Here is a 15685-nt window from a genome sequence, read left to right as displayed (position 1 = left end):
TTTCTCCTGTATCATGACTGAGCAGACCTCTCCTCAGGACTGCGTGGGCATAGTATTAGATTTGGTTTGATTAACATCGGCCTCACTCTTTTTTCACAGCGCACATTTTGAGTTCAAGTGTCCCTGCAAACCACGACAGTGGGACAGTGAGCAGACCAGGACCCTGAAGCTGAAGCAGCTTAACTCAGCCTTAAATTCAACTTAACATTCATACCTGTGCCTGTCTGTGACATCAGAATGTCTCAGGACTGGTCACACCACACAGTGGTGAATCAAAGGGGACCTACTGTAGCAAGATAACATGCTAATGCCAGTCAGTCACAATCAAGCTCAGTTGCTAACAGGACTATAAATTCAAATAAAGTTGATGCAATGCAGCAGGCTAGCCTCCTCCATTTCTCTCTGTCAACTTCAAAAACTTGTGCATCAATGCAGATTTATTTGTCCCATGCAAGTAAATTAAGTTGGTGATCACATGTAACTGCTAGCACAGCTTTAACCAAAGTCAACCTGAGCAGAGAAGCTACGTGAAAACACCTGTGTGGTTGTGCTGGGTTTCAATTCCCCTGCACAAAAAGCCACAGTGCACGGCTCAATTCAATTTACACGCAATGCTGCATCCTTAAAAACAAACAATTCGTGTTGCATTTAATCCCACAAACATCCCTCTGAACAGTTTTGTACAGCTTTGTCTGGTTTTACATCCAGCTTTTGTCCCCAAAGTGATGCCAACAGGAGGACAATGAATCACTGATGTGTTAATTACAGCCGAATGGAATAACACCAGTGGAAATATGCATGGCACAAAGTCTCAGAGGGGAATGCAGGTGGGAACATTAACTTGCCAAGTAAGTAATGTGATTCATGCACTGGAAGAGTATTTTACAGACTTTCGGTTCAAGTGAACTGACATTCATGACTCCCAGGAAAAAAAAGCTTTGGCCACTGTTTTTCTTTATCTCTCCCTGCCGTCATATTTGTGAGGACTGAGCTGTGCACGTTATGCATCATCAAACCTGCGTTTTTATGTTAACTACTAGTTTTATCCTGTTTTTACAGTTTTAAAAATCAGCTGTAAAAACGGTTGCTTTGCTCAAAATGGAAATACGATTAATAGATTATATTTAAATGATGTAATTCAGACCATTTATTTATTCCCCTGTGGTAGAGACACACACACACACACACACACACACACACACACACACACACACACACACAAACACACACACAGGTCCATGGGTCACGGAGCAGCGAGACAGCTGAGCCATTTATCTGGATCCCTGGGGAAACAATTACACCCGAGCAGGCAGTGCAGCCGGACAGGGGCTGGGAATTAATGATGGGCTTATGACTCAAGTTAAAGCAAAAAGTTACCGTGAAAGGATGGTGTCACTGACCGAGAAGCGTGCTCCTCCAGACACCATGGTAAATCACTTCATTTCAGACCTCCTGCAAAACAATCAGCATGGTATTCCAGTGGTAAATATCTCCAAATACCACAGCAAAACTGGTCCTATTTCATATGTTATGGTGGTGAAAGAGTGGACAAAAAAGTCACTAAGACACAACACATCCCCACAGGGACGTCATTAGCACGCTGCAGTGATACTGTACTTTCACTCGAGCACTTCAATCTGCATTAATTGATTTTTCCGCCAGCTGGGTGCAGCGCAACAACCTGTAAGGTCAACATAAACATAATATCACCTTACAAAATCGATGAGGCTAACGTGTTAGCAAACAGCTACACATCCGGCAGATCCAGAGCATCATTAGCATCGATTCAGAGTCCAGTTTCTGGATCAATCAAGTCTCATATTCAAGTCTCAACTTCTGAGACAAATATTTGGCTCTTTAGCTGCTACACGCTCCACCACGCTGGCGAGCTAGATGCTGCCATTTGCCGCTGGACGGTTCGTGTACAGTCGGGTTTTTAAAGGCTTTTTCACAGAAAACAGTCACCTGCGACACATAAGACTAAATATTGTCACGACAAACTCACTAATGTAATATTATAGGAAATTCACTGTCACGCAGCAGATGGCCGGTAGGTCACGATAAAGTCATTTAGTAGCTTCCAATGACACACTGCAGGTCCCTTCAAGGGAACAATACAAGATAATTACAGTGATTACTTTGTTTGGTCTTTTTTCCTGCAGACATGAAACACAATAACAGCAGTGTTAATGGATCTTAGTATGTTTTGTTGGTTATTTATTACTGTGCACAGAGAGTCACAGCTACGGCTACATGTGCAGATGGTTGCAGTGTCCTCTTGTGACCTTAAGAGCCACATCAGCACAGACTTTAGCGGGAAGAAGCCTCGTTATATGCAGATAGAGCAGCATAGCCATTAGCATGTGTTCCTGCTTCATGATTTCCATGTTAACAACAATGAAGCCATTGGATGTATCCCATAATTAATAGGTAGGCATGGTCAGAACATGCCTGATGGACAGTTATTCCACAGTCTCATTGTCCTTCATCGTGCCCATTGTTCACACACACCGTGCTCTTCTTCCTCTCGCTGTGAAAAGCAGACCTCTTCCAGCTTTCCCCTCATGCTTCAGCGTTAGGAGCTGCCACATCCCAGCCCCCACCTCCCCCACAACCCCTCTAGCTGCCTCCTCCTCCGACTCACCCCCCCCCCCCCGCTTCCCTCCCCCTCGTGGCCCGTTGCCATGGAAGCTGATTGGAAGGATCACTCCGTCTCTCCAGCACATTGCCACTCCATCTTTGCCAGGAGAAAACAAGGCGATTCAGAGCACAGCACGAAACCAAAAAATGTCCTTCTCCAACAGCAAGTGGAGGTCAGGTATTAGTTATTGAATATAATAGTAAACTACATATAAAAAACCCTGATTATTCAGTTAAAATCACTGCTTTTTAGCTTATTTTCCTTCACAGTAAACACAGTAACTTCTCATTTCACTCCTTAAATTCTCAAACACCTTGTGCAGAATAAAAGATTTACGTTGTGATTTACGCCTTTTGCCTTCACGGTCAAGGACATTTCACTCCACGCACCGCTAGTTTCATCCAGCACCCATCCAAACAGCACCCACAAGCCTTTTAATTACCCTTTAAAGTAATAATTGAAGCCCCTCGCTGCAGAGACGGAGGACAATAATGAGCTGCTGCAGACCTCGACGCGGCGCAGTTATGTTCCACTCAAACAACCACACTTTGGCCTCATCTATGAAACGTTAACACAACATAATAACGAGGTTGATTGTGACCATTTCCATATTAGAAATGCATCAATTACAGCTGCAAATCAGCATTTTTTAATCATCAATCAATGAGATGCTTCTCGTGAGTCCACTTTCTCTGCGCTGCACTGGAAAAAGAAAATGTCTAACTGACAGATGAAGCCGAGTCACTGTGTGTGTGCGTGTACAGTACATACAAACTCAAGGCTAAGGCTCTTGGTGGCTTTATCACTGATGGTTTTTTTTATAATGGGAACATAGAACATTCAGGGTCTAGCATTGCTATAGCAACAATATTTAGGGGCTTGTGAGTGGGGGTTGGGTGGTTAATCACATATTTTTTGAAAGAGATGTCATCCAAAATCTTCCAAAGTGCCTTATATAATATGGTATATAACTGATCTTTATATAATATGGTTTCCATTAGGTTTAAATGCACACAGGTGTAAACAGTGAAATGAAGAATGGCTGAATTCAGCTCAGCTGCTTTAGTTTGCACATTTCCACCTCAGTCAAAATGTGTGAAAGAGGCCAAATGATGATTTTTTAATCTGGGGATGAATCTGCTCACTGAGGTCACGTATCTGTAAATGAACATTTACATAAATATATCTGTAATTGCATGCTGAGTTACTAATGACTCCTCAGAAATTTGACTGTCTGCAGCGATGCTAGCATACTAGCATTTGTGCTAACATGCTGATGCTTAGCAGACATACTGTTTACTGTGTTAGCTTAGCGTGTTATCTAACATTAATGCATTTAGTATTCTCCTACATAAATGGTATCAGACCATAACAAACAGAGGCAAAAATACAGAAAATGAATGAATGAATTTGTAAATAAACAGTGAAATTTTTTTAAATACTCAGAAAATTGTGCAGAGCTTGGTTAGTGGGTACTACAGTCACGACATGAGTATCATCTCCCACACAGCAGACCAGTGGAAGCAGTTTGAAAATCAGTTTGAGTTAATGACTTTTCACGTCCGTCATACAGCTATCGTTAAAGGACACACATGTGACACATGTTAATTACATTTCTGTTGAACACACAGTGTGCACAGACTTGACAAAACATCTGGAAATGGCGTGTGTGCAGCTTCACAGAGGCTTGAGTCATCAGCCCTGGGCAACTAAAGCAGCTTTTTTCTAATTTTGCAAGCCTCATGCTGCATTGAAAGACAATTTTAAGCTGAAAATAAAGTAAAATTTCATCACCCACTGTGACACACGGGCACAGACCAGCTGAAGTGTCTGTTATAATGGTGACTGTGACTGTGACACAGCCGGTCCACTGCATGTCATGCTTCCCGTTGCATTTTTATTTTACGTCCGTCTGCATGTCAGCCAGCCTGGTTCGTCCCTACATATGCTGCCTCAAGTCCTGTTTAAATAACCTTAAAATCCTTGTATGACGCAGAAGAGATGCAGACCAAATCAGACCAAACCAGGAATAAATTCAACTTAAACCCAGTATAAACATACAGTGCAGCCTCATTAGAGTTAACTGTACAGTGCCTGCAGCCACAGACACACACAAGGAGCTGCACAGTGCGCACACACACACGCACACAACTCTATGTTGCCTGGCAACGATGACTCTGTAGAGAGAGTTTCAATTATCAGTGAGTGTATTGCACTCACCTGTCTGAATGACTTCCTGTGAGCTCTGCACCTTCACTGTCCTTCACCGTCTGCTGTCAACTACCAGTCCGCTCAGCTGCTTTGTCCCAGTATAACCAGTCTACTCAGCCTTTGTCCTGGTATAACCAGTCCACTCACCCTCTCTGTCCCAGTATAACCACTCCACTCAGCCTCTCTGTCCCAGTATAACCAGTCCACTCAGCCTCTCTGCCCCATTGTAACTACTCCACTCAGCCTCTCTGTCCCAGTATGACCACTTCACTCAGCCTCTCTGTCCCAGTATAACCACTTCACTCAGCCTCTCTGTCCCAGTATAACCACTCCACTCAGCCTTTCTGTACCAGTAAAACCAGTCCACTGAGCTGTATATTGCTCTGCAGAGTTGCTGGCTGAGCATAAGAACAGTCAGTCTTGATCCACCATGAGGACTTTAGCATTTAGCTTGTTAGCCACACCTAGCATGCAGCTGTGTGTCCGGCAACATGGTGGCTGCGCTTGATTTGGGTCACTCAGTGTCCCTGCCGGGTGGTTCATTAAGTGAGTGACTAATTAAGGTGAAATACAAGCTTTTTTTGTCATTGTTTTTTACTTATGCCCCAGTGTTGAAGCACATTATGCTATAACTTTCACCCATACTGATGCTAACCCATCCTCTGCTAACCAAACCGACCAGCTTATAAATCCATTCTCTGTGAGTTGAGCTGGTGTAGCTGTCAGTCTTTATGAAATATTCACAAAAACATGAAAGACTGTCGAAGTTTATTTTACTCACCAAGAAGCACCTTTGAACATCTTGTATTAGTTGGTTAGCAGAGCTTCTGAATTAGCATCGACTGAGCTGCCATCTTGACCTCTCCGGGAGCCGCCATTGTTGTTTTCAAATGAGCAGTCACACCCATTTAAACGTGTAGCTGCCAGAAGATCCTCATATGGATTCTTGAGTCAATCCAGCTGCCTCACAAGGTAAGAACACTGCCCAGGAAAGGCAAAACAGATTTAGTTCAGACCGGAATATGAATTTTAGACATCTACACAGCTAACACGACAGAGCTATATCAAATGAAAGCTTGCTGGCTAGCTCACCTTAGCTAACTCCAGTCATGGTGGAGAATACAAATCCAGCTAAAAGCTACCTAAAAGCTATGCATTAAAGTGTTAATTTGTCAATTATGTTGACTTCAATGTAAATTATTTTATATACCATATACATTTTACTTTATATATATATCACAGACATACAGACATACAAAGTATTAAACTAACTAGCTAGTTAGCTAACTAGCTCTATGGTAATGATTTTTTTTAAAAAACAATTAGCCTAAAAAAGCATAAAATGATGGCATTTAAACCTTTCTATCTGTCACCTAGTTTACATACCCTTTTTTCTCCACTGGTCCTGTCGTCACAGCGGTCAACAACAGCTGCCCGTTTCTGTTCTTGTGTGTTTTAGCCTCATAAAGACGTTACTGCTCCCTACATGAATGTCAGCGACCCCACTGCGTTCAGAGTATTTATCAGCATGAAAGAACAGTGAAAATGATTGATTTCCCAGTCATTGTCTCTGTTTCCTCTCATCTGTTTGTCTCCGCTATCAATTTAAATTTCAAATTAGCTTTCAGAAACAAAAAGGAGGAACGTCACATGTTAGATTTGCATTATAAATGCTGATTTGTCTTTATTGTAATTGCAGGAAAATCGGAGGAAATACTGCTTATATATTTCATAATTATCCTGACCACTGTGGAAAAGCTGTATTTCACATAGCAGCATCTACTCTTTCCACCCCCACCCCATCACATCTACCACCACATCTACTACCCCCCCTTTCTCTGTGATCTCGAAGGGCTTGCTTCACCTCAGTCAAGCTCCAGCGCTCCAGCCGGCAGCAGCATCGAGCTAACAAGTCTTTGTGAGGAGAGAGAGAGCGAGAGAGAGGGAGGGAGAAAGGAAGGGGGTGCCGAGCTGAGAGGATCAGGCAGTGAGAGAGTTGACAGTATGAGCATAGGATGAGGGTGCAGCGGGAGAACGCATAAGATAGTGACAGAGGCTGAGGTGTTCAGTGCTGCACAACAGTGCCAGAGGCTGCTGGGAAGAGACCGAGAGAAAGCAGGCATCATGGCAGCTCTCACTGCATCATCACGACACATGGGGATGTTTGGCCGCTGCTGGTGAGCACTGTGTGATGCAGAGGAGAGAGTCGAGGACTTCCTGGAAACCAAAGGCGAGCCAAGGAAACAGGTCAGTGACGGTCAAACAGACTCACAGGAAGCCTTTGTGCATGCAGCAACGCCGGCGCGGTGAGATTTAATCACGTCACAGGATGATGCTGATTTGTCAATAAGAATTCCCCTGTCAGTGCTGGGGATGTGGACATGCAAGGGGAGTGGGAGGTTGCGCATGCATGCAGACACGTGAGCGTGATTGTACGTGTGTGTGTGTGTGTGTGTGTGTGTGCAGGTTTGATGCTCTAAATGGCACCACTTAAGAGAGCTCGACCAGGGACGTTTAGGTTAAAGAGGCATGGGCAGGCAGCACAGGAAACCCTCCTGGATCCAGGAAAAACTGCAACACCTGTGACATCACATACATAGAGAGATGCTACGTAGTATGATGTGTTCAGTGTCTCTTCTACTCCAGAGCTCTCTGCTCTTTACAGTTTTTTTAAAAAAAAGCAGTGAGCTGGAGTACTGACTAACATGGAGGCTGGAGAGTGGAGAAAGGGAAATAATAGGAAGAAATAATACATGAGGAGGGCAAGAAATAAAAAATAAAGAATGGAAATGAAGAGGCAGGAAAGGACATGGCACAGAGGAGTAACTGTGTTGCAGTAGGTAGAAAGAGAAAGGAGACAAAGCCTGTGAGAGAGGAAAAGCTTGGGCCAGCATTCAGCTCTGCTGCATATGATGTAATCCTCCACCAGTCCAAGCAGTCAGCTCAACTGTGTTTACAAATTAGAAATTTAAGTATGGACAAAGCCTACGAGGGCCGGCTCAAGACGCACTTCTCATCATCTGCTTTAGGACTGCAGTGTGTGCCGGTTGTCTCTCATCAGAGTTGCTGTGGCTTCAATTTTCCACAAAAACAGCCGCAAAATATCAGTAAATCTGAACCTTAACGAGCACAACAGTTCGTTTGACACGAGTCACAAAGTTTGGCAAGGTCACCTGTCAACCCGTGACGGTGCGGTGCCAAGTTTTCAGCTGCTTCTCTGTCTAAGCGGTCAGTTCAAGACAAAGGTTTACATCACATCCTGCTTCATCGAGTGGTTGAGTTCATGGAGCTGGTCAACAAAAAATCCATTAGAAATAAACAACAGCAGCACTTTGGTGGACTGGAGAAACCAGCCACTGCCTTCTATCTGCTCCTCGTGGTTTTATGAACAAGCTGAAATTATGAGGTGACCTTGGTCATTCAACATGGAGCTTTCAGATCTGAAACTGCAGACTGGAAAAAGACGTTATCTGGAGGTTCATACACATACGTACGCAGTCGATTTGCTCTTCTACTGGAGGACACACTGTGCATCCAAAGCTAAATTAAGCCTGCAACAATAATAATAATAATAATAATAATAATAATAATAATAATAATAATAATAATAATAATAATAATTCCAGAAGAAAATATTTGGAAGTGCCAAAAGCTGCAGTTCCTCGAATGGTCGCTTAAGCCCGACTCCAAAAGCAGGTCAGTCCCCATAGACCCCCACACTGAACTGTCCAGCATCACAGCAGAAGTAAACATGTTTAGCTTATGTTCTGACAGCTGTAAGGAGGTGAATTCTGATATAACTCACTAATTTAATCTGAAACAAACAAAAAGCAGAATCGGACAAAGGTGTTTAGCTGCGTAGCTGAGAGCTGCTGTTCTTCCTCTGGCCGCTGACGCTGGCAGATTAAAGAATATTCAGGACTAAAGCAGAATGAATCAGCTGTGTGATCTGGGAAAAGTGGAAGTGAGTCAGGTTGTCTTTTGAACTGTCCGCACTACGATGATGCAGGAGTCCTCATTTATTCATGAACGTCTCAACAAAACCCTGAAACGCTCTCACACAGATGATCCACATTTCTAACTTCTTTCCCACTTTGTCTCGTCTTCATCGTTGTGATCACTGGGACTTTTCCCCTTGTCCTTCACGCAGGTGCGACCAGTGGGAGGAGCCACACGATGAGTGGGATCCTGAAGAGGAAGCTCGAGGAGGGCCCGGCCCCTTACCTGTCCCTGCAGGGCTCTGATGACGACGAGGTCTCCTGCAGCGACAGCGGCAACAGCAGCGACAGCCTGAACCATCCCGTCCCCTCCGGACTGCTGGACTGTAAGCTCACCTGTCCACCTGATCTCACCTCACTTCAGCTCTGCCTTCGACACATTTAATGAGATGCAGTTGTCTTAGAGGGACAGGAAAACTGGGACCTGGCTCTAAGCTGATCCTGTCCCTCGAGGATCTGCTGGAGAGCCAGCAGGACCTCTAATGAGACCACTGATGTAAATTAGCAGCATCTTGAAACTCACTTTGATTGGAAGACCTTTGTCTGATTTCTTGCTACGTCCACTTGAACTTTAGCTTTGGTGGTTATCCCCTCCCTCGTTAACTCACTCCTTTAGAGAAATTGAACTCTCTTCTTCTTACAAAGGAGAAGTTGAAGCCTCTCTTGGTCTGATATGACCACTGCGCTAAGGTGGCTAATGCTAGCTTTGTTGATCTTTGCATTGTTTTTACTGTGTAACGGATCTTGTTTGTCTGTTTGTAGACTCTTTTTTAACTTTTACCGTTATATTGATGCTACTCAAGGCCGCTCTTGGCAAACGCTCCAGCATTTCAAAGTGCGGCCGCGTCTCTTTGCTGTTACTCAGTCTGTTTCCCGCCTCTCTCAGCCACTCTCCAGCAGCAGTCAAAGCGACTGCGAGGCCGCACCGTGCACTTCGAGAGCGTGACCGTCTACTACTTCAACCGGCGGCAGGGCTTCACCAGCGTGCCCACGCAGGGCGGCAGCACCCTGGGGATGTCGCCGCGGCACAGCGGGGTGAAGCGCTTCACCCTCAGGGAGTTTGCCATGGAGCAGAAACAGAGCCACTGGAACATGCTGAGGGACCATCTGAAAGAGGAGAAGCTCAACGCCATCAAGCTCAAAGTCAGTGGGAGCGCTCAGCGAGCCTCATGTACCTGCAGCGTGGTGGAGTTTCAAAATGATGCATCTTAAGAAAAACAGTCATTGCTCATGTGTTTTAAACGAGTCTTCAGAGCTTCTCGGGGTCTTAATGTACGTGTAGGTGTGTACTTTTAATCTAACTCACTGCGTCTGTCCTCCAGCTGACTAAGAACGGCACCGTGTCATCCACGGAGGCGGACACCCTGACGCTCGATGACATCTCCGAAGACGACCTGGATGTGGACAACACGGAGGTGGACGATTACTTCTTCCTGCAGCCTCTGACGACCAGGCGGCGCCGCGCCCTCCTGCGGTCCTCGGGGGTCCGACGCATCGACGTGGAGGAGAAGCACGAGCTGCGCGCCCTCCGCATGTCCAGAGAGGAGTGTGGGTGCCGCTGCCGGGGGATCTGCGACCCGGAGACCTGTGCCTGCAGCCTGGCCGGCATTAAGTGCCAGGTAAATGGAACTGTGGTGAGGCCCATCTATAATACTCAGAGCTATTCATGTGTGTCTGTGCAGTAGAACTTCTCATAATGACTCCTCCTGCAGTCAGAGGGTCTCGGTCTTCTCCAGGGAGCATTCATTTAATTGGTAGTTCCTTAATTTGCGCGCTGCGTTACCTGCGTGTGTGAACGCTGACAGCTGTCCATCGCCGTCGTTCGCTGTTGCATCGTCCCGTCTGTGATTTGAGCGTTTGCTCGTTTGGAATCACAGAGTAACGCGAGGAGTGCTGAGGTCACACAGCGACTCCATGCTGGGACTTCATTCTGCTTCACTCTGAAGCTTTTAAGACTACAGCGAGCAGCTCCCGCTAACATCTCCCAGGGGGCCCGGCGCCTGCGGTGCCCTCACTCTCAAACAGCCGCTTCTCGTCTTTGTTTGTCGGGTTAAAACCTGATGTTTGAAAAATGTTTTCATGCATCCTTCGTTCCTCCTCGAAGGATCGGGAGGATGATGAGAATGAAGCCGATGAGAATTTCAGGGCGTTCAGTGCACGAGGTTCTACTGCATGAAGGCCTTTAATTATACAACAGCCACGGTGGACTGCTGCTGTGATTGGCTACAGAGTTTACCTTTCTGTTACTACTGTTTTGTTTTGGTTTTTTTTTGTCCTCAGGTGGACCGCATGTCCTTCCCCTGCGGCTGCACCAAAGAAGGCTGCAGCAACACCACAGGACGCCTGGAGTTCAACCCGGTGCGGGTGCGCACACACTTCCTGCACACCATCATGAAGCTGGAGCTGGAGAGGAGCCGCGAGGAGCAGCAGCATCATCATCATCATCATCGTCAGCAGCAGCAGCAGCAGCAGCAGCCGGAGCAGCAGCTTGTAACCAACGGCAACGGTTACCATGGCGACTCCTCCTTGGTCCAGCCGCAGCAGCAGCAGCCGAACCTGCAGTTTCCACTGATGAGCGGTGCGCCGCACGTTCCCATCATGCACCTCCAGAGCACAGGCGACACGGATCCGCGTCTAGATGAAGAGGAAGAAGAAGAGGAGGAGGAAGAAGAAGAGGAAGAGGAGGAGGAGGAGGAGGAGGAAGATGAGGAGGATGAGGATGACGAAGCGTATGAGGAAGACGAGGACGGCAGCAGCGTCTGCAGCGGGCTGTCGGACTGCAGCACGCACAGCTTAGAAACAATCGACCCCGAGGACGGAGAGGAGGACGAGGAGGACGAGGAAGATGACGACGACGATGATGATGACGAGGAGGAAGAGGAGGAAGACTGGGACTGCTCGTTGCACGGAACGGGGCCTCCGCCCTACTCGGTTCCTCTTCCCTCAGTGCTGAGTTACTCTAACAACGCCCTCATGGGCCTCAGTAACCCGTTCCACAGCGCCGCGTCCATGCAGCACTATCAGACAGACGGCTCCGTGAGCGCCGCCGCCGCTTTTCTGGGCGAAAACGCCGCCGTCACCCCCACACTCCCCACAGTAGAGACGGCCTTAGAGTCCGAAATAAACACAGAGCCCCGCTGCCACACAGAGCAGCAGAGCGACCCCTGCCATTTCCCCGACCCCACCGAGCCCCCGCCTCCCCAAACCTGCTCACATGCAGACACCCGTGAGAGCGGCGCTGCCCCTGCTGGCGCAGCCGGCGAACAGCAGCTCCCCACAGACCTCCAGAACAATCCAGACCATCATGACTCACAGACTGAGGCTCCGGCGGGGTCTGCGGAGCAGGCAGAGGAGGGAACGAGGCAGGGAGACGCCGATCAAACAAACGCGTCGCGCTCAGACAGCACCTGATGATTCAGAGGCGTCGCAGAGAGGTCCGCCAACGTCTGCAAATCTTTCTTCAAGAATCGTGACCTTTAACGACCAGAGTTTGATTTATTCTTGATAAGTGCACTTCCAAAGAGAGAATGAGTCACACAGATTTGAACCCAGAAGGCTCAAAGAGGTGGTCTAATTTTAGCTCCGTTCGTCTCTAAACCTTTCTCAGATTGTCGTTTAGGTAATAAGACTATAACACTGCAGAGACGAGGCCCAATAAAACAGTGTTCCTCTGTGTTACTTGTATAATTTATGCCCTGTTATGAAGTCTTCGGTCATCACAGCATGTTTCGTGGTTGTGACTGGCATCTATGACGAATCCAGGTTTTGAGGTGCTCGTATCGTTTCCCTCTTTTCCGCTGTGCTGGTGTCCCATCGTTGCTGCTGATCGTTCTTAAATGCCTGTCTGTAGAGCATGTGTTCACTTTAGATGTTTCAAGGCTCAACACCAACTGTAAAATGATGAAAACACATAAATCAGTCAGAATTCATTCGAAAGGTTTTTTTTTTTTCCCTCCTTGTGCTCTTTGTTCTCGACTTCTATTGGATGATTTGGCATGAGATTTTGTACAGATGTTCATGTTCCACACAGGAAGAGTTTTATGACTTTGACATCTGTTGAAGCAGCTGGAATGGCAGTGATGACCTCATAAACACTGATCAGTTTAGCTTAGCATTGTTTTGGTTGTCTGGCCTCTAACTTTGCCTCACTCTCTGCTGCCCCGGCTGACCCCACTGTACACCACCCGTCCTTCACCAAATGGCAGACGAAGCTAGCAGCTAGCACGTGCACATAAAGCAGCGTTTAGCAGCTAAAAGGAAAGCGAATACAGGACTTAAATTCATCAGGTGGACACAAAAACGCCTCCTAATGCTGCTCTTTGTCTGCTGGATGTGTAAGTAGGCGCCCGTTTGCTAATGTTTAGCCATATCAGCTTAAAATGTGATCTGTCAGTGCCGTGCTCACATCCGTCTGATGCCTCCGAGTAGCCGAAAAGTAAGCAAGTTGAACTTTCCATGCAGCAGCATCGTTAGCTCAGAGCTCGACTTTGTTCAGTACCAAAATCCTGCAGTTAGCATCAGCTTGTCAGTGTTAGCATTAGCCGGCCTCACAGAGCCTCTAGCATGGCTGCAGGCCTTCAGCCCGAGTTTTGACCTTCTCATCGTCAACATAAAACACAAAGCCTCCGACCGCAGGATGAAGGAAAACCTGCACACAAACCTGAGCTGTTAAAACTAACAAACCTGCTGATATCTCCCCCAATTTGAATGATTTCAGTTCTGTAAGTCCTCCTTCAAACACGCCTCTCCAGGCCTTCTGTCGCTGTCTCTTTGGTGTGAATCCACCTGAAACACACACACGTGCCAAAGCATCTCGTAAGACTAGACACACGTTTGTCTGTGCATGTTACTTCTCATTTTACCGTCACGTGAACAGTTTTAAGGTCAGGCTGATTCACTTTGTCTCTCAAAACTGCCAAAACTGGGGGCCAAATCTATTTCGCGTTCTTTTTCAGATGATTGTACATTTCTGAGTGTGTGAATAAAAACCTTTTTGACATCCGTCCACTCATGGTGTTGGTGGTCACATGTCTTTCTTCTGACTCTCCAGAAACTGTCCCTCAGTGGACTCCACGTGATGCACATGAATAAAGTCATTTCTCACAGCTGTGACTCTCTCAGGCGTATTCTACGTTTCCACCAGCAGATGGCGCCCGTTGCTTAACAATCAGCTGCTCGTTTCCTCCCTCTGACATCGTCCAGCCGGAAGGGGTTAATCATTTCTTTCTGACGTCAGTAAATTTGTTGATTACACGTCTTCTGCCTCGGGACAGTCTGTCCTCTGTCTCTGTCCTCTCACTGAAAGCTGGCAGTGATGCTCACAGCAGCTCGGGCTTCGGGGACATGTTGACGTCAGCTCCCGTCTCTCCAGCTGCTGTCCCGTCTTCATTCATACCCACCAGTGCTTCCAGTTTGGATGCGTTGCGCCTCGTGGCCTCTAGAGGGCGCCGCTGAGTTAACGCTGTGTTTGGGTGAGGCAGGAGGACACTGCCCCCCCCAGCAGCCTGTTCATGTATAGCTGCATAACCACGCAGCAGGTGATGCTTCATGATCGTCCGACAGGACCAGCAGGTTTCATCAGGAACACAAGGTCATCACGTGACACACCCCCCCCCCCCCCCCCCCCCCTCCCATAAGCGAGCTCAGAGCAGGACTGATCAATCACAGGCAGGGGAGCTGTACCGTTAGGTTGCCAGGCAACAGGGAGGGAGAAGCAGCACAGCCTCTGGAGGGGTGTGTGTGTGTGTGTGGGGGGGGTCTCAGCTCCATCCCCCTGCTCCGCCGGCTTCGTCTCCTCGCACCTGCCCGTCGGCCTCTTACGGTTAGTTACGCGCAAAGCGGAGACGCTGAGCGGATGTGACGTCACTCAACACGCCAAATACCCGGCTTCAGGTAGTTTCCTCCTTCAGCGAACACGAGCTGAGCGTCACTCTCTGCTGTTCACTTACTGTTTTTCTTCCAGCCAGTCAATCAGTTTGTAGGTTTAGTCACGTGATCACACATCAGGTCGTAGGTGTTTGTAGTGATGAAGGTCAGGAGATGAGTGTGAAAGCTCTGGAAGTTTTTTTTTTATTATTAAACTTACCTTTGAGTTTTTTTTTTTTCTCAAATTTCACACTTCAAACCCATAGAGTCTAAGTGGATATAAAAGCATTTTTAAGTGTTTCTTAATTGATTCATGTGTTTATCAGTAATTACATGATTAGAGCTTCTGCACAGGCGGCAGTTAATGACTGACTGACAACATAAAACAGCTGCAATCATCAAACTTCTTCGTTTACTAATCTTAATGTCATGTTTCTTTGAGGGGCGGCACGGTGGCGCAGCAGGTAGTGCGCGTGCCTCACAGCAAGAAGGTTGCTGGTTCGGGGTCGGGCCACAGACCAAAAACATGCTCATTAGGTTAATTGGTTTCTAAATTGTCCGTAGGTGTGAATGTGAGTGTGTGAGTTGTCTGTCTGTGTGTCTGTGTATGTTGCCCTGCGATTGGCTGGCGACCGGTTCAGGGTGTACCCTCTCTCGCCCATTGCTAGCTGGGATAGGCTCCAGCCCCCCCGCAACCGCGAAATGGGATGCGCGGGTAAAGAAGATGAATGAATGAATGAATGTTTCTTTGAAGTCTCAGGACAGCTGAGCTGCTGATGAAGACCATGACGTGCAGCTGAACTCAGTAAGCGGACTTTGAGTTGAGAATCTGCTCATGAAGGCTGAGTGTGAAGCCCGCCCTGGAACATGAATGCATGAATAAACGTCCTCCTGTCTGTGTCCATGAAGCGTCCACGTCCCGCTCTCGCCTCGCAATGAACGCATCCCGCATGCAGGGCACGCTTCCCAA

At 47.2% G+C, this 15685-nt stretch overlaps 1 protein-coding gene across 2 annotated transcripts; it reads left to right on the top strand.

The window, feature by feature from the left end:
- The first annotated feature begins 6712 nt into the window (after window positions 1-6712).
- On the top strand, window positions 6713-13857 carry LOC143316251 (uncharacterized). Of its 2 annotated transcripts, none has more exons than XM_076724111.1 (5): window positions 6713-7099; window positions 9003-9176; window positions 9737-9993; window positions 10173-10469; window positions 11131-13857. In XM_076724111.1, the coding sequence occupies exons 2-5, from the start codon at window positions 9029-9031 to the stop codon at window positions 12259-12261; spliced, it is 1833 nt and encodes a 610-aa protein (XP_076580226.1). In that variant the 5' UTR covers window positions 6713-7099; window positions 9003-9028; the 3' UTR covers window positions 12262-13857. The 2 variants fall into 2 exon arrangements, with proteins under 2 accessions (XP_076580226.1, XP_076580225.1); XM_076724110.1 differs by having other exon boundaries at window positions 10173-10484.
- Window positions 13858-15685: the final 1828 nt, after the last annotated feature.

The sequence above is a fragment of the Chaetodon auriga genome, chromosome 23 (assembly GCF_051107435.1).
Source record: "Chaetodon auriga isolate fChaAug3 chromosome 23, fChaAug3.hap1, whole genome shotgun sequence".
NCBI lineage: Eukaryota > Metazoa > Chordata > Actinopteri > Chaetodontiformes > Chaetodontidae > Chaetodon > Chaetodon auriga.
Note: the sequence above shows the minus strand (reverse complement) of the source record. Positions and strands in the feature narration are given on the sequence as shown.